This window comes from Pezoporus flaviventris, unplaced genomic scaffold (assembly GCF_033815535.1).
Source record: "Pezoporus flaviventris isolate CSIRO_AGI_PZ_B2104156 unplaced genomic scaffold, CSIRO_AGI_Pfla_v1 ptg000006l, whole genome shotgun sequence".
NCBI classification, from domain to species: Eukaryota; Metazoa; Chordata; class Aves; order Psittaciformes; family Psittacidae; genus Pezoporus; species Pezoporus flaviventris.
The window spans coordinates 16108065-16133837 of NW_026892554.1; the positions used below are offsets into that span (position 1 = coordinate 16108065).

Here is a 25773-nt window from a genome sequence, read left to right on the forward strand (position 1 = left end):
GGTGGTGATGTTGGCTCAAAAGGAAGAGTGTTGTGCAAATGTTCTTAGAATAAGCTGTCTCTTAATAGCATAATTATTGTTGGTAGAAGATGTATAATTTACTAAATTATTTCAGAGATCAGTGAATTGAAGTATAAATCAGTATTTCTCAGATGTTGTGCCATTGAGCGTTACTGGAATTCATCTTCAGTTTAAATGTAAATTTTTTTTTTTTGGTAAAAATCAATATAGCCAGGGATTTCTAATTCATACTGAGCACTTTTTATTTGAAGATACTACTGTAAATGTATTGGTGCAGAAAAACGTGCCATTCCTAACCGCTGAATATAGCAGTGGTGCTTCAAAAAAATGCAACTAATACTTTAAAAGTTTTGTATTGGTGGTAGAGGCTTTGTCTTTGAAAGGTGAAAATAATTTTCTGTATTATGTTACATAGTTTGAATTAGCCTAATAATAGTCCATTGTATGTTGGTAATTGGGTAAATATCTTGGATATTTCTAAATATAATCTGTGGGTATGTGTATCTGGAGATTCACTGTTGTTTTTTTTTTCAGTAAGTTTATATATGCTTTTTTCTCTTCTAGATAAATGGCACAGTGACAGAAAATATGTCCTTAGCAGATGCAAAAACGCTAATAGAAAGATCAAAAGGGAAGTTGAAGATGGTCGTTCAGCGAGATGAAAGAGCTACACTGTTGAATGTCCCTGATCTTTCTGACAGTATTCATTCTGCTAATGCATCAGAAAGAGATGGTGAGCATGAATAAACTTGATTTCCAAAGGCGGAGAGGAATTCCGTGTGTTGTAAAGATGTGAAATAAATAAGTGGGATGGGAGGAGGGGGGAGAAGAGTTAGGCGTGAGATTGTCATGTGGGTAAATTCTTGTTTGAATGTGATTGAAATCTACACCTTCAAAAACGGGAGAAAACTATAGAGTAACAATTCTCGTAATTGTTCTGTCAGGAATATTAGTTGTTTCAAAATAAATACAGATTCAACATCTTCATAAAAGTTCTCTGCAAAAGCTTATTTCCATTTGAGCAGGTCATGCCACCATTTTAATTACAATCATTTCATGAAAAAACAACTTTTATTTAACAGACATTTCAGAAATTCAGTCGCTGGCATCAGATCATTCCAACCGATCCCATGACAGGCCCCGCCGCAGTCGTTCACGATCTCCTGACCAGAGGTCAGAGCCTTCAGACCATTCCAGACATTCTCCACAACAGCCCAGCAACGGCAGGTGATGGCAGCATTATACTATTTTATTTTTTTAAAATCAACTATTTAATGTGTTGTAATAGTACTTGGATTAAAATGTGAGTAACATGGTGCAGAGCTATGATAGCAGTAATATGGCATTCTTTGTTTCGAGAGATGCAGCTGATAATGATCCAAATTTTGTTTGACTTCAGGAGAAATTTAATGTTTAACTTGAATGCTATCCCTTTTTTAAACATAACCTTATAACATGGTTGTATTAATGCAATGTAAGTTTGATAGCGATATGTTATTGAAGCATATGCAGTTACATTTTGCTTTTAGAAGGCAGTTAACTGCAAGGATATATTTGAGCAGACTAGAAGCACAATTCCTGTTGAATGCTCAACCTGGTTAAACATATTGAAATCTTGCTTTATTTAGCCACCTCTAAAAACATATTGAAATCTTGCTTTATTTAGCCACCTCTAAAAACATATTGAAATCTTGCTTTATTTAGCCACCTCTAAACTTATCTTCTGTTTCTGCACATTTTGTTTCTGAATACATTTAACCTCTATCAAATAAGGTGTATTGCACAGCAGATTTAGCTTTTGGAATGTAGTTTTTAATAATTGAACTTGGTCCTACTAGGACTTTGATGATAATTCTGAAGTAGACAAGTCATATATGAATTTAGAGAGAAGTAATCTTTTGTATGGTTTGATACGTCTTCTGTCAGGTGAAACTTTAGTCTTGAATAATAGACATATGTCCTGTTTTGTATTTCCAGTCTGTTGGAAATTGACATTTTAATTTATTGACATAGAATGTCAGTGTTGGATTTTAGGTTCCACTAAATATTTGTAAGAGAAAAGTTTACCTTCTGGATGCTCACAGATGATGGAGTAGAAGTTAAATTGACCTGTTGCAAATTCCAAATTCAGAGCCTGTATTTGAAGTTTTACAGATACTGTCAAAAATACAGATAACTGTCAAAACCCAATTGCAGCTGGTTGTTCCATAAAACAAAGATAAGCCTGACTAGTTGCTAATAACATTTTGTTTGCCTAAGGGGAAAATAACACTTGCACCTTTTAAGGTTTGTAGTGTCTTCTAATGGTTTATAAAACTGCAAGGCCGATCTTACATGCACACACACCTGGTTGGGTCATAGTTTACAAACATCCCTGTTTCTCTTCCATCTATGCTGTTTGGGGGGACCACAAATCATGAAAGTTTGTTTTCAAGTAAGAACCCCGTATTAATGGGAAAAATTTAAAAGCAGCATCTGAGATGCTGGGGTTTGATTCTGAAGGCTGAGATATCTCTGTTGGTTTTTAAAGCCTTTCTTTCTGGACCTGCATTTCTAATGTTGTGCGAAAAGGGCTTGTGGAGGGAGGAATAACAAAAAAAAAAACCACATCAAAACTGAAACTGTGACTGACTTACCCTAGTGTTAGTGCTTTCCTGTCCTATTACAGTGGTTTAGGTACATGGTCACTTCCTCCCTATGGACTACACTGTCAGAAGAATTAAATCCTTCCTGAGAAGGAACTTTGAAGTTATCTCAACTCTGAATGCATCCGCTCTATCTACTTTATTAACAAGAACTACCTTGGCATGGATTGACTTCCCGTTGGACATGTTCTTTTCAAGATCAGAAAATCTGGGCCCTGAGCCATGCAAAGAAAAACATGTTAAAAGCAACTTCTCTTGTAGTGGTTACTTGTGCAAGTTCAGATCTGTTATAAGATAAAATTAGCTGCAACTGCTTTATAATTTAAAATTCGGTAGACAATCTAGAAGAAAAAAAGGCTTGAGAATCACATTTGAACTTAAAGATACATTACAAACATATTGAAGATTATGAGTCTTTATTTAAATCCTGCTCTTCCAAGTGTTTGTATGTTAATGAGGAGAGAAACTCCAGGGGAATCCTTTTCATACAAGCTTAACTACAGACTGACACTTTCAGGTGTCCACTAATATATAGAAATCTGCCATCAGACTTGCTTCAGTATTGCTTTGGGGTCTGGTAGGGTCTTCGGTGTTCGCCTTTCAGTATTCCATGCTGGTATATACACACCAGTGTGACTGCAGTTTTCCTGGATATAGAATTTCCATGAGTTTCTGGCAGTAACAGGTTGCTGAGCTGAACCCATCCTGAAAAGTGGCATTTACAGCCAGGTTGTGACAAGCCCTGTCAGTTTTCATTGCTGGGTTGCCCTTTACCTGTTGAAAGAAATCCCACTTGGGAACTCTCATATGCTGTCTTCCTCACCTGGATACTAGAAGAGCAAAAACATTTTCTGATATGTTTTAACACTTTCTCAAGAAGAAAGATGTGGCAACTTGGAGAAATCTTTGTAGAGGTCATCATTACTTCTGGAAAGATGTTGTTGACTTCTGTAATACAGTTGTCAGTTTATATGCAGCATGAGACATCTGTCCATTTTCAAAACAAGTTGAGAAACTGGAACTGGAATACAGGACAGCTTCTTGGCTGTCTTTTCATGTAAACTTTTTGATATGTGCTAAAAACACTTTTGGAAGGAGCCTGCATGTTCAAAACTTGTTGTGCAAACAAACATTCCAACTGTGTATTGCAGACAGTCTCTTTCAGTTCTGAAGTAACAGTCACAGCTGATGGCAGTAGTGTATAGCTGATGTCATTTTGTGACTGAAAGTCACGTGCTTGTTAGATACACTTTAAAAAGAAAGGGGTGGAAAGTGAGGTAGAGGGGGCCCTGACGCAGCACAGATGTTAAACAATAGTGTCACAGTGCTCACAGTGAACAATACATAGCGTCTTGGGAAGTGCAGCTGTCAGGTTTTTAACAGGTTTCTGTCACCCAGAACCCAGTGACAGCATCAGTCAGGAGTTTCCTGTATCATCTTGTAACGTGAAATACTCGGTGTTTACCAGACAATTTGAGTGAATCAAGAAAAATAACTACTCTCCTGCTGTTCTGATTTTCTTCCTTTTTGTTCTGTCACCATTTATACTTCTGTCAGCTTTTTCCCATTCAGACTTTGTTGCCTTAGATGGAGTAAAACTGACCTTTCGCAGGCATTGAAGTTGTCAAAGTTTGTCTACATGCATAGCAGTAGCCCAGGTCTAGAAGGTTATTGCTTCAGATATTTACCCACCACTATTTTGTGCTTTGCTCTCAATAACTCTGTTTTTGTTACTGTCCCTGGGAGCTGTTTTCTTCCATAATTATGTTCCTTTTTCTATATGCGGGTATAAAATCGGCATAAAATTGCACTGGTTTTGGACTATGTGGAGAAGAAATATAAAATGAACTTTGTTCTTGTTTAGTAACTGCAGTATTTTTAAAGCAAAACAGAGATACTACTAGTTTGGACTAATGCTTCCGTAAAGTGTTAAGAGATGTGTGGAAACAGATAGGGCTCATGGGGAAATCTACTGTAATATCTTGTTAACTGGTGCTCATTACCCAAGAATCTGTGGACAGGGCGGGGAATTAGTTATAGCTTGCACTGCTACAGGGTTTTTTTCCAAGACATTTAATATGCATTTGAACTGCTAAATGCATGTGGGTCTGTTTTTGATGAGCCAGGAAGTAGTTTCAGGGGAATGAGGAGTCCAGTCATACTTTAGTCTGGTGTTGGAGGTGAAAAATATAAGCTCTTAGTTTATGTACGTAATTCACGTGCAAATTAAAATATGCTGGAAATCAGAAAGAGAAGTAGTAAGATTTTCACAGGTGAACTTGGGGAGCAGAGTAGAAAGATCAAGGCTAACTTCTAATTATTTTGGATGTAGTGGTTTTAGCATCATTTTAATCAACTCTGGAAGCTCCCCCAAAGGGGTTTATCTGAATAAATAAGGCACAAATAAGTATTTTAAAAATTAGGCTGCTGTACTTGTTTTTACCAGCGACTTGCAACAAGATGGTTGTTAAGGGTAAGGGTGCCAGTGTCTTCCCAGATTGTTGGGGTGGCAGTATTTCCAGTGCGTTTCTGTATTCCTTGTGTGTGTGTGTGTGTGTGTATGTTTGGTGGTAGCTTTTTTTTTTTTTTTCTTCTTAGTTGCCTTCAGAACTGGCAGAAGAAAGTGCTGAAAAGTCTTTAGTGTGTCTTGGCTGAATAGCTAAGCTTTGTTTCTGGTGTTTAAGACTTCGCATTGCTTCAGGAAAGCACATTCTTCTTGTATTTAGATGTTTACTATTTATTGTTTTTTGCCCATCTTGGATGAATAGATTTGTCAGGATCCGTTTCCTGAGTCATACTTCCAACTCTTGAAGTAATCGGTTTTGATTAAAAATAGTATTTACTCTTTAAAATAAAACTTTTTTTTTATTTTTTGGTACATTTGAACTTTAAGGGAATTGATACTCATCATTTGCTAGTAGCACCATCTAGCTGTTGGTAGTGGAAGACTTGACAGATACCTTTATGAGAGGAGATGGGCTTGCGCCTACTGACCAGGCCATTGTTCTCTTTGAGGAAGTATTTTTCCCCTACTGGGCAACTGAGTCTCTTACTACATAAAAAGCTGTGATTTGTTTGTGTCTCTTGTCTCCGATACTTTTTATATCCTTGTTTATTTGACAACTTTCAGCAATTGTATTTCCTTTTTTTTTTTTAAATGTACGTGGTCTTGAATTAAGACTGCCTCTTTGATATATTGACCTACTTTTGTTTTTCCAGGTGATTATTAATGCTCTGAGCCTATTAAATGATTTAAGTTTCAAAAGATAGCAGTGTTAACAGCGTTTTGACATACGACATACGTATTGTTCATTTCTACTATGGTACAGCTGGTAGCTATACCTTTATATAACAACATAAGAATGCCTGATCCTTTGAGCTGAAGGAATAGAAACTATGTTCTATGAGCTTTAGTTAGTCTCATTGTGTAAAGAACAAGAGATTTTATTCTTTTTAAAGTTTTTCTACGTGTCTTTGTTTTTCACTGAAAGCATTTGTAACAAATGCGTAAGAAGCAGCGAGTTGTTGTATTACTGAAATACATGGATGACTGAGTGTATGAGAAGCATTCCTGTCCTGTAATAGCTTGGTTTGAAGGCCTTACAGTCTTCTGAAGACTAAGATATCAAGGGCATGTTTGTGTTCTACCTTTTATCTCTGCAAATCTCTACCAAGAGCTGCACTGACAACACGTTTGTTCCAGAGCACATGACATATGAAGGATCAGATATATTAGCTTGATCACAGCAAAGCTGAAAAATTAAGTCTAAAAATCCATGATTTCTGTAGGGAGGTGTATGAAGACAGCCATCATAACTGCTCTTCTCAGTTTCTTCCCTTCTCAATTTCTTTGAAAGCTTTCAATATCCAGAGCATGTTTATGACTTCCGTGCTTGAAGTGGAGAGCAGTATGTTTCACTGTGTCCTTCCTCTTTCTAGATAGCCATATGTAGAGAAGTCCTTTATTAACATGAAGTTAGGGGAAAAAATGCCTGGATTAAGAAATGGTAAAAATTATTAATAATGTGATAGTCTAAGAACAAAGCCTTGTTAAATAGTAGTTGGTAGTTCCTTACCCACTAGACATTAACTTCATGAATGAAAGGATTTATTCTTTAGTCTTAGTAGATCAAAGTCATAGAAACAATTCTATATGTAGAGTAAATCTTTTCTCTGATACAGTCTTCGAAGCAAAGAAGATGAGAGAATAACGAAACCAGGAGCGGTCTCTACACCTGTAAAGAATGCAGATGACGTTCCTAAAACTATGGATGAGGTAGCAGTCGAAAGAGCTGAAAAACAAACTCCACCACTTCCAGGTAAAAACATTAAAATACAGTAGTTGTACATGTTGCTGAGAATGGATGATCAGTGAAGACTTCATGCCATTGCATATTTGTGGAATGATTACTAGGGTCTTAAAACAGACCAAGTCCTAAGTATTTTTATTTCTGAAAATTAACAGTCTTTGTAATCGTACCCCTGTTTATATCGTAAGAGTTTTGGTCCTGGAAACCGAAGCTGTGGGGTCTGCCCATTATATAGGGGTCAGACTTCAGTCTTTAGAGTTGTATTTGTAGGTGATGGTCATAAAGAGTTTTGTCCTGATTTCTCAAGTAAGCTTAAGATCTGCTATTTCTCTTCTGAGAGGCAATTAGTAGACTGGTTTTTAGGGGTTACTGTAGCAGACTATATTTAAACAAGGATGTAGGCAACCATGTATAGAGCTACTGCTTCCGAGACAATTCAGAATACTCTGAAATGCTCTGTTAGTGTAGCACTTGCTAATTACAGTCATGGACCAAGAAAGCATTTTAACAAGTGCAGTATGTCTAACAAAACCTCATTCATGTTTTTCCAAGAGGGAAGGATAAGCTAAATGGCAGCACATAAATGCCAGTTGGTGTAAAAGAGACAAAAAACGTAACAGTGACAAGACATTGTTCTGGGCAGGCTGATTTGTAATATTTTCATTTACAGAATGAGGCACTTTCAGTGAAGAGGAGCTGTGCAGGTGGTTTAGAGGTGGCTCTTGAAAGGCTGGGCCAAATGAGGAAAAAGCACATGCAAACTTGAAAATATGTGCAGTCTTAGGGAATGAGGGGTTATACTCCTGTGTATAGTATTGAGTAGCTCAGTGAAGAATTGGAGGAGTTACGGTGTTGACAGACTGAAATTTCTTGAAAATGAGAACAGTAGACTTCCTAATGCAGGAGAGATTATTTAAAAAAAGTCATGGAGGGTGACCTAAAGGAACAACATGCACATGAAGTAAGTTTATATTTGCCAAGATAGAAAAAAGATGTGGTAGTGAGATTAACATTTTCTAAAAAGACAGAGTTCATGCAAAGATTAATAACTGGCATAATTCAAAGCCAGCCAGGATAGGAGATGCTTGAGATGGTTCTTAATCCAAAATAATGTACTAGTGATTAGTTTGAAGGACTGCCAAGCAAGTAATAAGTACTGTGAGGATTTTGTCGGTTAGTGGGGAAGAATGAATTACTCGTTACTAAGTGAATGAGAAGATGCATGTGGAAATACTTAGTTTGGATGGGAGGAGATGTAGGCCAATACATAAAGACAATATTTAAATTTGTGTCTGCAGATAAAATGGACTTGCTATATCACAGTATCACAGTATGTTAGAGATTGGAAGGGACCTCGAAAGATCATCTAGTCCAATCCCCCTGCCGGAGCAGGAACACCTAGATAATGTTACACAGGAATGCGTCCAGGCGGGTTTTGAATGTCTCCAGGGAAGGAGACTCCACAACCTCCCTGGGCAGCCTGTTCCAGTGTTCCGTCACCCTCACTGAGAAGAAGTTTCTTCTCAAGTTTAAGTGGAACCTCTTGTGTTCCAGTTTGTACCCATTACCCCTTGTCCTATCATTGTTTGCCACTGAGTAGAGCCTGGCTCCATCCTCGTGACACTCCCCCTTTATATATTTATAGACACTTATAAGGTCACCCCTCAGTCTCCTCTTCTCCAAACTATAGAGACCCAGCTCCCTCAGTCTTTCCTCATAAGGGAGATGCTCCACTCCCCTAATCATCTTCCTTGCCCTGCGCTGGACTCTCTCCAGCAGGTCCCTGTCCTTCTTGAACTGAGGGGCCCAGAACTGGACACAATACTCCAGATGCGGTCTCACCAGGGCAGAGTAGAGGGGAAGGAGGACCTCTCTCGACCTACTAACCACCGCCCTTCTAATACACCCCAGGATGCCATTGGCCTTCTTAGCCACAAGGGCACAGTGTTGGCTCATGGTCATCCTGTCATCCACTAGGACCCCCAGGTCCCTCTCCCCTACACTGCTCTCTAACAGGTCGTTCCCCAGCCTATACTGGAACCTGGGGTTGTTCCTGCCCAGATGCAGGACTCTACACTTTCCCTTGTTATATTTCATCAAGTTACTCCCTGCCCAACTATCCAGCCTGTCCAGGTCTCGCTGGATGGCAGCACAGCCTTCTGGCATGTCAGCCACTCCTCCCAGCTTAGTGTCATCAGCAAACTTGCTGATAGTACACTCAATTCCCTCATCTAAATCATTGATGAATACATTAAATAATACCGGTCCCAGTACTGACCCTTGAGGCACTCCACTAGTTACAGGCCTCCAACTAGACTCAGCCCCATAGACTACAACTCTCTGGCTTCTCTCCTTCAGCCAGTTCGCAGTCCACCTCACTACCTGATCATCCAGTCCACACTTCCTCATTTTAGCCGTGAGGATGCTGTGGGAGACTGTGTCAATATAATTCATAGTCTGAGAGAAAAAGGTGCAATAAAGGATATAATCCTTTAACAGCTTTACAGAAAGTTCTAGGGATATTAGGATATTTCAAAGACTGTAATAAAAACATGGTTAGAAAAGTAGTTGGTAGATTCTGTGGCAGCTTGCTGCTTAGACTGAGAGCAAGAAAACTCGTGGTTGTTTGTGTCCAAGGAGGGTGAAAGGAAAGTATTTGTTCAGAGGGATTCATCAGAGGCTGAAATTACCAATTTCAAACTAGTCCATTTAGTAATTTGAAAAGAATACAGAGTTGTTGTTTGAAGCCAGCCTCATTTGAAATCAACTTTTTTCAAATGTGCAGAGATAAGCCTTAAATAGAATTTCTTTTAAAATAAGCAACCAAGTAGCAGAGAAGAGCCCCTGTTAATGTTCATTACTAAGGGAAGACAGCAGTGGCAGTTTCCTCTTAGTGACTTGAGGGAATCTATGCAGCAAAGCCATAGTATGGGCTTACCTTTAAGAACTGCCAATTGGACCAAAGTAAGCATCAAAATCTGCCAGCCTCAAGGCATGCAGCAGTAGGTCCAATGTAGTATTTTCATTTCAGGAATTGAATTCCTGATGGAAGAGAGCCCATGGAAAATGTAAAAGTTATATCAGTTAAATCAAGGTGAGAGACGGGAGGGTTGAAAGTGGTCTTGGGATCACACAGCCTTCTAGTTCTCGTAGTTCTGCAGTGTTCGGAGTACTTAATGAAGTACAAAGGAAGTTTGGGGATTTTTACTGAAGTAATACTTAGGCCAGTAATCATGCTTCTTTGAATGGCACAGTGAGAGTGTCTTCTGTTGTTCTAAGTTTCTAATATTACACTGCCAAGTGTGTTGAAGTAGGCTAGAGGTGGGTTACTGAGAAAGTAATTAGATTTTTATAAAGGTAAGCTTTACTTTTTCATCTTTAAATGACCAAATGGATATTTGAAGTCTTTTGGTATTTTAATAGAACCAAAGCCAGTGTATGCACAAGGAGGTCAGCCAGATGTCGATTTACCAGTCAGTCCGTCTGATGGCCCTTTGCCCAATTCAACCCATGAAGATGGAATGCTTCGGTAATGTAACTCTGAATTCTATTCAAATATGCCTGGTTCTAGAGCAAACCAAGCTTTTATCTAAAGTGATGAATAACCTGTGTAAATGATCTAATGTCAAATCCAATATGCTGTGCTGATACTTCTGTTCAGAAATATCAGGATATAGACTTAAGGTTTATTCCTGCATCTTGCTGGCGCTTATATTGTTTAATATACCATTTTAAAGTCTAGTAATTCTCTATGGAAATGAGCAGTTAGAATGATCAACTAGTGGAAAGGATCCGCAGTGTTTTTCTCTTTCTGGGCACCCTGCCCCTCCTGCCTTGTCCCCATCTCCAGAGAGAGGAGAGATACTGTAGCACATTCTTTTCCTTTTATAAAATAATCGGAGGGCAGTGACTGAAGATCACTACAGAAGTGTGCGAGGTTGCGACACGGAAGTGAGTCTGCTTCAGCTGGGATCTCCTTTATTGGCATTAGTGTACATGGGAATAGATTCTAGTTTGGTTTTGTCTCAAATTTATCTAAATGTCTTTAGAGCCAAAATAAATGCATATGTCAGGACAGTTGTTTACAAGGAGGAGAATTTATGGAAGAGTATCCAAGTGTCTCAGTTAAATCACTGTTAGACAAACCACCCCCAGTAAACATGTAAATACAGGTGGGTTTTTTGAAGTGCTGCTAATGAGTGTGTTGTAATGCTGCAGTTGATAAGCAGTTAATGATATGGATAGCAAAACATTCTCTGATTTAAATGTTAAGCAAATTAGTTCTTTGCATATGCTCAGTCTCAAATTTACCAGCATGTTTTATGCTATTACATCTCTAAATGAAATATTTTCTAAATCTCTAGGCCAAGCATGAAACTGGTAAAATTCAGAAAAGGAGATAGTGTGGGCTTGCGACTAGCAGGTGGCAATGATGTTGGCATATTTGTAGCTGGTGTTCTGGAAGACAGCCCTGCAGCAAAAGAAGGATTAGAGGAAGGGGACCAGATTCTCAGGGTATGTCAAAACCAATAACAGTACAAATGTTTTCCTGTACCAAAGTAGGTTTCCTTTCTGTAGCATTGAATATATTAACTTTGTAGTTCTTAGAGGGGTTTTTCTGTATGCACTTACTCCATGAATTAATAGCAGCAAAAACTCATTACTATACTGTTGTTAGGAAGGCTGTTAAGCTTTACATCCAATTTCTGAGATTTGATTCAGTTGATAAAGTTGTTTGATAACTGTTCAGTCACTAAATTGTGAGGACTCTTACTGGTGGTTTTAAGTGTTCTGTAATATTTATCTAAGGAACAGCTAATGAACAGCTACCTGTTATTCTGGAAGCTATGGTTTATCAAGAAATAACGTGGCACACTACTCGGAGATACAGGAGACCTTGAGATAGACGTGCATGGTGCATGTATGAAACTGAATTCAGAAAAAAAAATCATAGCAATAAGCTGATACAGGTTTCCTGTTGTATGGTTAAATCTGTTACAGTAATGCCATATGCTGAATCAAACCAATTATTTCATTGATACCAGGTAAATAACGTAGACTTCACAAATATCATCAGAGAAGAAGCTGTCCTTTTTTTGCTTGATCTTCCTAAAGGTGAAGAAGTGACCATTTTAGCACAGAAGAAAAAAGATGGTAAATATTTGTATATTGGGAGCAATGTAGTAGATTGCTAGGAGCAACATAAGAAGTATAGTGAATGGTGACTAACTTCTGGCTTCCAAGAAGTTGTTGCCTTATGAAGACTGTCAAGTTTTGGGTTTTATTTGGCTTTGGGATAGGTTATTACTACAAGTGGACTAGAGATTGAAATTGTAACAGTTGCCCCCCCTCCTCCCCAGCCCAAAGGAACAAACAAAACCCCCTACCAAAATAACCCCACAAAAACCCCGCTGAAAGTAACTCCTGGCATCTGATAGAAGTATGGCGTGAAACCTGGGGGGCAGCAGGGAAGTCTGTTGGAGTCCTACCATTGTATCCTGTGTTCAGCTGTAACTGTTACAGCTGAACCCAGGACACATTGAAAATGAATGATGACACTGTGTTGCGCACACAAACTTCTTTCCCAGTAAGATTAATTCCTTCCAGGTGAACGGAATTGAACTTGCACTGGCAGAGAATTTCTTGCTTTGAAAGCTGAGTTTATATTGGTAGATTAAGTTAGTATTAATAGTTACACTGTTTAAAATGGAGCAGCTTTGAGGCATTACAGCTTCTTGAAGTATTACTGTATATTGAAAACAAGCAGAAGGTGAAGCACTGTTGCTCTTGTGAGCATTAGGACATCACTTGAGTTTACATAACACATTCTACTTTTGGTTTTCTTTTTCCTTTTTTCAGTCTATCGTCGCATTGTTGAGTCTGATGTAGGGGATTCTTTCTATATTAGAACTCATTTTGAATATGAAAAGGAATCTCCTTATGGACTAAGTTTCAACAAAGGTGAAGTGTTCCGCGTGGTGGACACTCTGTACAATGGCAAACTGGGTTCATGGCTGGCAATTCGAATTGGCAAGAATCATAAGGAAGTCGAAAGAGGTATCATACCTAACAAAAACAGGTACGATATTAAAATACCTAAATTGCTGGTTTAAAGTTATGATTTTAAATTCTGCATCTGTAGAATGAATGATTGCACTTGGCTGCAGGACAGAGGTTTATAGAACTTGTTTAGTCAGAAAAAGTGACAGTGTTAAAACAAGTTGCAGTTAAATATCTAACCTATGTATTTGCTTTTGAGTCTTGTACAGTCCACAAAAATGCTAAAAGCTTTCTCTTCAATACAAGAGACAAGGCTATGTAATGCTTTAGAAATGTGATATCAGCCTCAGTAGTTCAATCTAGTTCTGTCTAATACAGAAACAACAAAAGCTTGATTCAGCAGGTGGTAGTGGGTTTTGGAAGTATAAGCTTGCTAGTCAAGCATTACTTCAGAAGCTGGCTTCTGTGATAACTGGTTGGGATTTGTTGTTGTCTTAGAGCTGAGCAGCTAGCTAGCGTACAGTACACGCTTCCAAAGACAGCAGGAGGAGATCGAGCGGATTTTTGGAGATTCCGAGGTTTACGTAGTTCAAAAAGAAATCTGCGAAAAAGCAGAGAAGATCTTTCTGCACAACCTGTTCAGACAAAGTTTCCTGCCTATGAAAGAGTTGTTCTTCGGGAAGGTATGGCTTTATTCTTGCTGTTGCAGAGTAAAAGATCTGTCTGATTTGCTTTGTCGTAGCCTACATATAGAAGAGTGTCTTGCATTTGTTTTAAGCAATCAATGCATTTTGACTTTTTGCTTTCAATTCTAGCTGGGTTTCTCAGACCTGTAACCATTTTCGGTCCAATAGCTGATGTGGCACGTGAGAAACTTGCTAGAGAAGAACCAGATATCTTTCAAATTGCAAGTAAGTGTGGAATAATGTTTTGTGTAGTTACAAAATGGTCAACTTCCTTTTAGCTAGACAGTTTCTACATTACTTTAGCTGTTACCATATTTAACAAGATGCTGATAGTGTAAAGGAACAGACAAAACATAAGCTCTTTCACTGGTTACTTAGAATTCTCTGAGGGTAAAAGTAATATTAGTTCTATTTATAGCCTTCTCAAATTTAATTTTAATTTGGTGCTTTACCCTGTTTCTAAGTGCGTTTGTAAAGATACAGTGATTTTTCGTGGTCAAGTCGGTGGGCTGATTTTAATGTATTATTTTGAGGGAGGGGGAATGTCTTCAATCAGAATTAACAGTTTGAGCTATGGAGTGGTTTTATCCTAATGAGTCAATGTAGAATATTTTGTAAACTTGCAACAGATTTTTTACTGTGTCCTTTTTACCAGAAAGTGAACCAAGAGATGCTGGTACTGACCAACGTAGTTCTGGCATTATTCGTCTTCACACTATAAAACAGATAATTGATAGGGTAAGTCTTTTACTGTCACTGTACTTTTAACACAAAAAAAGGGTAAAACAGGTATCATCAAGTAAGGTGTTGGGTGTTTCAAATTTAGAAGACTAAGTAATGAGTGTGTTTAAAAATAATTTTCTCATGTTCAAAATGTATATGTCTGTGTAGCCTGATACTTGAATTCGTTTGGTTTCCAGTATTCAAATAGGAAAAGAATTTGAATCAGTACTTTGAGACAATGAACTCTGTAAAAGTAACAGCAAGTAGATTTCTGGAGGATGTTAAAGGGGAAAAAAAAAATAAAATCTTAAGTGATTCACTTCTGTGCTTCTGTCCTTTTTACCACAACAGGACAAACATGCTTTATTAGATGTCACTCCTAATGCAGTGGACCGTCTGAATTATGCCCAGTGGTATCCTATTGTAGTGTTCCTAAATCCTGATTCTAAGCAAGGTGTAAAGACTATGAGAATGAGGTTGTGCCCAGAATCACGGAAAAGTGCCAGAAAGCTGTATGAAAGAGCTCACAAGCTACGCAAAAATAATCACCATCTCTTCACAAGTAAGTAATTACATATACTAATTTTAGTATATCTGAGAGAGAGGGGGAGGTGTTCAGTAACCGACAGCTCATTGATGTGTGCATTGTTTGCACGTAACTGCATAAATGTAATATGAAATGTCAAAATAATGTTTCTAATAATAGATCTGGTGGCTTTGCCGGTTCGTCAGCCAAAATCAAACGTCCATAAATAGGAAGACGATGGCTAAACTCAAGTGTTGCTTTATTCCAAATTACTGTTAACTCAGTATTTCCCATTTGGAAAAAAATGTCCCAAACTATATCAGGCTTTTAACTTTGCTTTGAATGCTAATGTTTGTAGTACTATTTAAATCTCATAGCTTTAACTTACCAGTTTATATTGCTTTTATTACTGGAGGTACAAATCCTTCTTGTAGTTGCAGAAATCATAAGTCAAACTAACCTCCTGTACTTCTAGCTACCATTAACTTGAATTCAATGAATGAAGGATGGTATGGAGCTCTGAAAGAAGCAATTCAGCAACAACAGAACCAACTAGTGTGGGTTTCAGAAGGAAAGGTAAGAAATAATGTTTTTGGAGAAATGACAAAACTATTTATGAGAAGTTATTTGTTCTTTCGTTGTATCTGGTATTACAGATGTAGGCAGATACTTGTGGAATTATGTTTGCTTTTCTTTTTAATTACTCATTTTAACCATCCTTTGAAGATCTAAAGCAGTAATGCCTCATGGCTGTGTGAACTGCTCATCACTGATTTGTCACTACATGAGGTCAGTTGTTCTGTTCATGAGGGCTGTACAGTTGTCCTTGTGAGGGAGAGTGTAGTCAGTGAGAGCTTTTGACCTCTGGAGGTTATGCTCCAGTAGTTAACTACTGGAGGGTATGCTCTTGCTTTGAAGATTTTGTCAGGATTGGGTGCTTTTTCATTAAAACTTCTGGGTGTTTTGCTATTGGCTGGGATTGCCTGATGATGACTTTTTTACTAATAAAAAAGCAGGTGGCATATTCATGTTCTTTGTGACCTTTTTGGGACCAGTGTTCTCTTGGTTGTGAGAACACAGTTAAAAAAATCAGAAGTTGGTATTCTGTGTTCACCACTAAAACTCCACTTGCCTTCTCAAGCTGCATGGATCTATGCACATTAGATCCATCCTCTTGGACTAATATCAAGCAAAGTGCCAACTGTAAGTGAGCAAATGATTGATCAGCTATTGCTACATAATTCTTAATTAGATATATCTTTATTAGGTCTTTTTTCCCTCATATATATATTTTAACCTGAAGTTAATGATTCCAGTATCATAATATCACTTTGAAGTGTAGCTTTGTATCTTTTGAAACACTGATTTATATGAACACTATACACTGTCCTGTTTCTTACACTGACAGTCATCTGACCCTTTAGTGAAATGATTAAAAGAGCCAGACTGCAGAAAAGGCTTTTAAGTGTAAGGGTAACATCTTCAATGATTAAAAACCTGATTTCTCCTCCTTTGTGATACTCTGAGTTGTTGAAATCTCATATTCTTGCTATGCTGCTGGATTTGGAATATAACTAACTTATTTAACTACCAGACCTTCTGTTGTGGTTCAGAACAGAATTGATGCCTTCCATTTGTTCAGGTTTAATTATTCACACACACTCAAAAAAATCCTAGCTTTACAATGCAAGAAAAAGGGCACTCTTGAAAAGGTATTTCAAAAAGCATGTACTCTAATTTTGTTTGACACAGGCAGATGGTGCTACAAGTGAGGACCTTGATTTACACGATGACCGCCTTTCTTACCTCTCAGCTCCTGGTAGTGAATATTCTATGTATAGCACAGACAGTAGACACACATCTGATTATGAAGACACAGATACAGAAGGAGGTGCTTATACTGATCAAGAACTGGATGAAACTCTGAATGACGAGGTTGGGACACCTCCTGAATCTGCTATTACACGTTCTTCTGAACCTGTTAGAGAGGATTCTTCTGGAATGCATCATGATACTCAAACTTACCCTACTTACGCATCTCAAGCTCAGCCACAGCCAAATCTCAGAGTTGATTCTTCAGGATTTAAAACAACTACTCAGCCGGTAAGAAAGTAATTCTGTACACTGACACTGTGCATTAACTTCAGGTTCTGAGTTGTCTTGAACAAGAAATCTGTGTTTATGGTCTGCTTACCAGTATTGTGAGTGCATACAAGAATCTGTCAACGACAACATCAGTGAGTTAGAGAATCAACTTGCCCTATCTGTTTCAGTGGCTCATTCTGACAGCAGGGGGATTGAAGTACCATTCTACTTTAAATGTTTTGCTTTAATGTTCAGCATAATTTCTGGAAGTGCTAGTGCATGATGCATTCAGTACATTTCATTCTACATCTAGCTGCATTGGTCAAAGCATCATTTAAATCATATTAATATAAATCAAAAAGTCATACAGTGATTCAATAGTGGTATATTTAAAATATTTTAAACACTTCACAGAAAGCAGAAGCCTCACCTGCAGTCCCTTACCTTTCCCCGTCGCCTGAATCAAACCCTGCAACCTCATCAGCCTCCGCAGTAAATGCTAATGTAAACCTAAGTAATGTCAGACTGGAGGAGCCTACTGCTGCTCCTTACAACTCTTACCAACCACAGGCGGGCCCCTTAAGAACATCAAGTACTGAGGGAGCTCATATAGTCCTAAGAGAACAAGAGTCATCATCCTTATCGCCGCATATAGATCCAGCAAAGGTACCTGTGCCACATTGTTGCGCTGATTTCCTGCTATACATCAAGCTAGCACATGATCTTTTTTGTTTTGCCCTTATTTGGAGAATTCCATCTAATTTTTTTGCTATAAGAGATCATGCAGGTTACAAAAAAACAGTGCATCTGAATTGCTAAGCATCATCTAATGTTTTGTGTGCATGGCTTCAAACTATATACCTTTCACTTCTCAAAAAGATAATACGTTGTTAAAAAAGGCTGCATTCTATATTTTGATTTTACTTTGTGTGACTTTTTAGCTTGTCAGTGTTCCTCTGCTTATTAATGAGGCCTTGGGAAAAATCTGTTAGATCCCTAAAAAAGACACTAGGTCTTGTATACTTTAAATCGTGCCAAATCCTTGACCATGAAGGTGAATCCAGTTTGTTGAGTGACTGTATTCTTCCTTAGCAGTGCTAGAACTAACTTAAATATGTAAGTCAATTTGCTTCTGCTCTTCTCATGCCCTGCAAAAAAGTGTGTGTGGTCTCTGTCGCCCCTGCCCTCCCTCACCCCCAGCACCAAACCCCAAAGGTGAGAGACTGTTAACTTTGTCTTTCCCTTTTAATCTACTTAATTGGTTTTGCTTAAAAATAGGGCTGGACGGCATCTCTTGAATCACCTGTAATTGCAAAGAAAACCCTGCATCAAATTATTCTGCTTTTAAACAAAATCGGAGCCAATATTTAGAACTTAGATTTGCTTAAAATACTACATTTCAAATGCAGATGCAGTTACTCTGCATTTTAACTGAGAACTGTGCCTCTCTTCAACAGATATACCGAAAGGATCCATATGTTAATGAAGAAGCATCCAGACAAAGCTATGTCTTGAAACAGCCAGCAATTAATCACCCAGTACAGAGACAGGAAAGAGACCCAAATCTGATCTATGAATCCCAGGCTCAGTATGCAGAAAAACAACCAAGCAGGGACTATGAACAGTCAACATACAGATATGATTCTGCAAACTATGTAGATCAATTTCCTCGTGGTTATGACCCTCGCCTACATTATGATGAGCGTGTGCCTCCCTATGAGGAGCACTGGGCATATTACGATGAAAAACCACCCTACAACCAAACAAGAACAGCTTACGAAAACCAGCCTCCTAGGGATCTTGATTCCAGACAAAATATAGATGAGAGCACAGAACGCAGCTATTATCCAGCACAACCTCGTTTTGAGGAACCCCCTACAATGAGCTATGATGGCAGACCTCGCTATGAGCATGCACCCAAAAACTTTAGCTTACCACAAATGAGATATGAAGATCAACATACTGTTGGATATGACACACATGGTAGATACAAACAAGAAGCTCAGCCATACCAGTCAGCCATTTCTCGATCTCCCGAACCGAAGCAGTACTTCGATCCCCATGTAAGGGCCTATGAACAAGGTCCTCCTCAAGCCTATAGTGCTAAAGCTGGACAGTATGAGCCTTCTCATAGCACTTCAGGTGTTTCTCTTCCTCCTCCCCCTTCATCACAAACAAAACCAGAAGTTTTGCCTTCTAACAGTAAACCACTGCCTACACCACCATCTCTAGCAGAGGAAGAGGATGACCCAGCCATGAAACCACAGTCTGTGCGAAGTCGGGTTAAGATATTTGAAAGAAGAAGATCACCATCTTTGGAAAAAATGAAGGACCCAAGTGATACATCAGCTGTCAAGGTAAATCATTTGATATTTGTGAGCTTTTTTTATTGGTTGGTTGGTTGGCTTTTTTTTCCTAAATTGCCTGCTTCTTGTTAATGAGACTAGATTGCAAGAAGTAAAATACTGTCTTGGAAAGAAAGCTTTACTGCTTATGGAATAGCCTCTTGGCAACCTAACTGCAGTACGTTTTAAAAGCAGAAATTGAAAACATTGTGAGAACAGTGAAGGGGATCTTGCCATGCTGTAAACAACTCCAGTTCATCTTTCACTAGTATTTCATTCTGTTTTTCATTTTGGGTGAGAAGAGGCAGTCTTAGTTTTCTTATTCTTAAAGTGCTATATCTTTCTAAATGTTAGAATCTGAGAGAATATGCTGTGCTTTTCTTTACAGCCTCCTGAGCTAGCACCTAAGCCTACACTCACAACTGCAAGTGGTCCAAAATCAACTTCTCAAAGCCATTATGAACACGACAAAACAACTTACAGGTAGATGCCCAATTGATTAATTAAATTTAGTTCTTGACATGAGATCAGAGTATTCAGAAAACTTACTTCAGGGATTCAAATTGGGAACTCGAGTGGGGAGTTGGAATGTGTCATTATGACTTCTGTGTATAGTAAGGCAGGGCATAAAGTCAGTTCTCATGCATATGATTTCTGGGAAGTAGGGGAAGGATGTAGTGTGTCTTTCCAGCATTTTTGAGGAGGGTCTATCTCAAAAAAAAATTTTATTTTTTTAAATTTTGAGATAATTAGAAAGTAAAAGTAAATGGAGTAGGTAAGGTAAAAGGGAAATAAGGATTTTTTTTCTTCATGCTGTCTCACAACTATCTTAATTTCCATGCGGTATAGGTTAAAAAGTCAAGCTATGTAATTGTAAGAATTAAATGTTGGTTGCCTTATTACTAACTAGGTTATAAAAGTAGAATTCCAATTCAGGTATTTATGCTCGTTGACTGTGTAAGGCAACTGTGTATTATTCTTGGTTAGGGCTCCAGAACCACAGAGACCTCAAGTGAAGCCACCTGAAGATATTGTGCGTTCAAATCATTATGATCCTGAAGAAGATGAAGAATATTACCGAAAGCAGCTCTCCTACTTTGATCGCAGGAGTTTTGAAAATAAGCCATCTGCGCAGGTTCCTGCCAGCCATCATTCTGAGCCCGCTAAACCAATACATTCACAAAATCAGCTGAATTTCACCAGTTATTCTAAGTAAGTTTGAGAGATTTTTTTTTTTTTTCCTTTTGAAAAAGGAGCGAGGCATATAGGACTAAACCACAAGTTCTGCCTCTGTCAGTGGAATTCCAGGGGTTCAGGTATCTGATTTCTTATTCACTAAATCTGTTTCTCTGTATAGATGTAGCTTTAGATTGAAAACATGTAACTGCATAACTCTTCATTTTGGTAAATGAATAATTTTTATATGTTTCAGGACCTTCAACATGTTACTTTTTTTCTTACCACTTACTAACCTAAAATTCTAGAATTGTTTAGGTTGGAAAAGAGCTTTAACATTGAGTCTGACTATTAACTCAGCACTGCCAAGTCCACCACTAAACCATGTCCTAAGTACGTCTTTCAAATACCTCCAGGGATTGTGTCTCCAACCCTTCCCTAGGCAAGCCTGTGCTAGGGAAGTGCTTGATAACCCTTTCAGTGGAGTATTTTCTAATGCCTGATCTAAACCTCCCCTGGTGCAACTTGAGGCCTTTTACTGTTGTCTTACCGCTTGTTTCCTGGGACAAGAGGCTGACATCCACATCACTGCAAGCTCTTTTAAGGTAGTTGTAGAGAGCAATAACATCTCCCCTGAGCCTCCTTTTCTCCAGACTAAGCAACCCCAGTTCTGTCAGGCACTCCTCATGGGGCTTGTGCTTCAGACAGTTCACCAGCTTTGGCCTTCTCTAAATACACTCCAGCACCTTGTAGTGAGTGGCCCAAAACTGAGTACAGGATTTGAACTGCAGCCTCACCAGTGCATAGTACAGGAGGATGATCATTTTCCTGGTCTTGCTGGGCCCACTGTTTCTTATACAACCAGGATGCTGTTGGCAGCCTTGGTCAACTGGACAAGAGCTGGCTTCTACTCAGCTGTCTTGTCAAGCAACACCCACAAGTCCTTTTCCACCAACCAGCTTTCTAGCCGCTCTTCCCCAGGCTTGTAGCATTGTGTAGGGTTGTTGTGGCCCAGGTGCAGGACCCAGCTCTTTGCCTTTTTGAGAAGCACAGTTTGCTATAGCCCATTGATCAAACCTTTCTAGATTTTCTCTGCAGATCAGCACTTCTGCTTAACTTGGTGTCATGTGCAAACTTAGCGAGGATGCACTTGATCGCCTCATCCAGATCAATTATTATGTTCTGTTTATAGTGATAAACAGAATATCACAAAATATTCAGTCTAGCTAATAATAGTGAGTGCTTAAATATCTTCAAAGCCAAGGTTTTGGTTTATTCCTATTCTGCATGCGCTTACTCTGCAGACAGGTCTGTACATATTAGCAGTATTTGACATTAGGAAATTAAGCCTTCAGGGAGTATTGCTGAGGCAAGAATTTAATCTGTTGATGGAAACATCTGTTTCCTGTGTTGTTCTGCTTCCTTTATTTGGAACATGTTGATACAGAAATTGTGTAAGAGTTCATACACAGATTTAGCTCAGGTAAAGAACTGGCCATCTTGAAAGATAGTTATACAAACTTTGTGAATACTCTCCAGTTACCTAATTTGTTTTGCTTCAAACTATAACAATGTGTTTGTAACTGTTACTGTGAAAATCTGTTGTGGCTTGCTGCATGCGGGCTGAAAATGGGGCATTTTTTGAAGGCTTTAGTTGTATTCCTGCTTGAAATCTGGACTACCCAGCTGAAAATCTGGCAACCTGTCCTGGGTTCACTTGTAAGTTGTTTTTCTCCTTCTTAGTAGCTGGTGCAATACTCTGTTTTTGACTAGTCTGAGAGCAACGCTGGTAACACACCGATGTTTTTGGTTGTTGTTAAGTAATGCTTACCTCAATCAAGAACTTTTCAGTCTTACGCTCTGCCAGTGAAGAGGGGTAAGGAAAGCCAGGAGGAAGCAGAGACAGGACACCTGACCCAAACTAGCCAGAGGGGTATTCCATACCACAGCACGTCATGCCTAGTGTATAACCTGGGTGGAGGTAGCTGGAAGGCCCAGATCCCTGCCCAGGTTGGGTTGGATATTGGTTAGTGGGTGGTGAGTGATTGTATTGTGCATCACTTGTGTTTGCTATTTTCTTTTCCGTTTCCCATTTTAGTTTTATATTCTCTCCCCTTGTTATTTCCCTTATTATTAGTGGTAGTATTGTACTGTTACCTTAGTTAGTGAACTGTTCTTATCTCAACCCATGCGATTTACATTCTCTTGATTCTTCACCCCATCCCTCTGGGAGCTGCAGCGGGGGGTGGGGGGGGAAAGGATGGAGTGAGCGAGCAGCTGCATGGCTCTGAGTTGCCAGCTGGCAGTAAACCATGACACAACCTTAATGTAAATGACAACTTTAGAGGAAAACAACAAACTAGCTCGCTAAATTTTCACAGAGTTATATGTATGTACATGTCTTTCATGTACTCGATAAGCTGTGTTCCAGTCTTAAAGGATTTGACCTAGGTCTCTGAAATCTTGTTTTTTATTTGTATTATATCATCTGTCATCTCCAGTGTCTGTCTTTGTGGACTGAGACTATTGCAATTTTTCCAAAAGCTTGATCAGTTTTAAGTGATTAACTCTTCTGATCAAAAAATCTACATATGTTAATTATTTCTTATTTTACTTTTTTTAGATGTCAGGGAAGGAATGTGTATAGTACTGTATAACCAGTTCTGATTCTCATTCAAGGATGTTTTTCATCTTTCCTCTTCACTTGCCCGGTGTCTTCTGATGGAAAGATGGGAGCATGTATTTCCTACTCTCTGTGCATTATAGGAAGACACCTAAAAAAGGTCTTACCAGGCCTCAGTGCATCACAGTAGCTTTCAGAATTATGTTTCCACATACAAAAAACAATCTTACCCATAGATTGTCTGTTTTGTTCTGTAGGCATGAATTGTGTTGTTATTGTAAACGCTAGTAATGCTTTGGGAGCTATGTTGTAAGCTTTTATCAAGTAATTGTGAAGATTGTAAAATTCTTCAGATGTAGTGTTGTAAGCTTTTGTTGTACTCCTGTTATCCTCTGTAGTGTTGTGACACAGGGGAAAAATGTGAGAGACGTACCCAACTACTGATTTTTGCTGCAGAAAGCTAATAGTTGAGGGATGTTGTTCTATAGTTTTACCTGCTGCTTCTGTCTGCCATGACACTTCCATTCTTTGGCTGCTTAGTTCTTCCATTTTCTTTATGACTTACTGTGTAACTTCAGGGCTTGTATTTATGGGAAGGTGACGTCTTAGTGCCACTGGTTTTAAGGCTAATAGTTTCAAATGTCAGGGGACAAAAATGTGTTGTTTTTTCTTTATGAAAGAATGTAACCCGTAGCAGGAAGGGACAGATGTGGGAAAGAAAATTTACCCAGTAGGAATAGATAACAAAACATTAATGGAAGAAAGTGGAAAGAGATAAACAAGAACACTACTCAATTGGACAGTACCGTCTCTAGAAGCCTACTCCAGTGTCCATGTGTGGAAACACAGAACAATTGCTGTATTGAGAAAGCATTCATATTTAGTACTCTCCTTTTGCCAGCTTCCAGTTTATACCCTGTTACTTGTTTGTTATTCATTTATTTTTCCAGTCAATTTATATGGTAATGGCTGTTCTGGGAATAAACTTTTCTAAAAATAAATAAGACTAAATTTGGGTGATAGAGGAACTGTTGATGATGCAGTTGCTAGTTCCTGCATAATCTGTGTAATGTATTCAGGGTACAGAGGACCAATTTTATTTATTCATGAGCAAATAGCCACAGCTTTTTCAGTTTTACAAATTAATGTTAAACATTAAATTATGCAAAGTTCTTTGTCACTAAGTAGTGTGAAAGTATGTATTTTTCCCATTACATATGTACAAATTTTTTTACTCTTAATTTGTTAAGGTTTTATTAGCATCATTTAGGAAATCATGCATTAGTAAAGCTGCTTTGTATGGGCAATGCCATACATGCATGCTAGAGTTGCCAGTAACTGTGGAATAAGGGATAGTTTGTCTTGATGTGAGAAAATAGTAGTACTTGTAAATGGATATTTCAGTGGATGTAGTTGGAGCAATTTATGAGACTACTACCCCTGTGGTTGAAGGTAGTGGATTTGTCCGTGCTTGGTTCAATGTAGATAAATGCAGTAGCTTGACATGCTGCAAAATGAGGTAGCTTATCTAAGTTTTGTGTTGAGTAGGGTTAAGAGTACTCACATGATCAGTTATGGCCCTATCTGAGGGGGCAGGAAGGAACAGCATCCTATATTAACCTTTTAAACTGCTTTAGCTGAACTCTTTAAATGCCTGTCATAGAGCTAGAGTTTTTGAATGGGAACTGAAGGTCAGCAGTGCAGTTTGATAAGTGGTGGTGTGCACTGAAGCTTATAACCTGCTGCTCACTGGTTCCTTTCAGCTTCATTTCAAAGTAAAGTAATGTTTTTTTTAAATGAAAAAGAAAATGAAGTGGAAGACAGCTTAGAAGACAGCACATCAATAATTGTAGGAACTTCACTTACACACTTAGAAGTTGTAAGCAATCATTTTGTTGTGGGCTACTTTCACAGCATACAGATTCTGGACTATGTGGTTGAGATTGTGGCTGACCCTTAGTTAGGAGTTTACAACAGAAGAATGTGCTGTAAGGTGGGCTGATGTCAACCTTATGAAGTTTAACCTTGCCAAGTGTAAGGTCCTACACCTGGGTTGGAGCAATCCCAGGCGCAACTATAGGTTGGGTAGAGAAGAGATTCAGAGCAGCCCTGCGGAGAAGGATTTGAGAGTGTTGGTCGATGAGAAGATGAACATGAGCTGGCAGTGTGTGCTCGCAGCCCAGAAAGCCAACCATATCCTGGGCTGCATCAAAAGGAGTGTGACCAGCAGGTCAAAGGAGGTGATCCTGCCCCTCTACTCTGCTCTTATGAGACCTCACTTGGAGTATTGTGTGCAGTTCTGGTGTCCTCAACATAAAAAGAACATGGAACTGTTGGAACAAGTCCAGAGAAGGGCCAGAGGATGATCAGGGGACTGGAGCACCTCCCATATGAAGACAGGCTGAGAAAGCTGGGGCTGCTCAGCCTGCAGAAGAGAAGGCTGCGTGGAGACCTCATAGCAGCCTTCCAGTATCTGAAGGGGGCCTACAAGGACATTGGAGAGGAACTCTTCATTAGGGACTGTAGTGACAGGACAAGGGGTAATGGGTTAAAACTTAAACGGGGGCAGTTTAGATTGGATATAAAGAAGAAATTCTTTCCTTTTAGGGTGGTGAGGCATTGGAATGGGTTGC

General features: G+C 38.8%; 1 protein-coding gene across 3 annotated transcripts in view; it reads left to right on the forward strand.

Moving 5' to 3' along the window:
* Positions 1–25773, forward strand: part of TJP1 (tight junction protein 1) — a 195562-nt gene that overhangs the window by 159386 nt on the left and 10403 nt on the right. For all 3 annotated transcript variants that reach the window (XM_061447138.1, XM_061447139.1, XM_061447140.1), the window contains 17 exons: positions 586–754; positions 1104–1248; positions 6849–6985; positions 10400–10505; positions 11341–11491; positions 12022–12130; positions 12836–13055; positions 13475–13659; positions 13792–13887; positions 14318–14400; positions 14737–14947; positions 15387–15487; positions 16664–17014; positions 17411–17662; positions 18454–19353; positions 19730–19824; positions 20329–20553. In XM_061447138.1, coding sequence (XP_061303122.1) covers positions 586–754; positions 1104–1248; positions 6849–6985; positions 10400–10505; positions 11341–11491; positions 12022–12130; positions 12836–13055; positions 13475–13659; positions 13792–13887; positions 14318–14400; positions 14737–14947; positions 15387–15487; positions 16664–17014; positions 17411–17662; positions 18454–19353; positions 19730–19824; positions 20329–20553 — 3536 coding nt within the window. The remainder of the gene's footprint in view (positions 1–585; positions 755–1103; positions 1249–6848; positions 6986–10399; positions 10506–11340; positions 11492–12021; positions 12131–12835; positions 13056–13474; positions 13660–13791; positions 13888–14317; positions 14401–14736; positions 14948–15386; positions 15488–16663; positions 17015–17410; positions 17663–18453; positions 19354–19729; positions 19825–20328; positions 20554–25773) is intronic.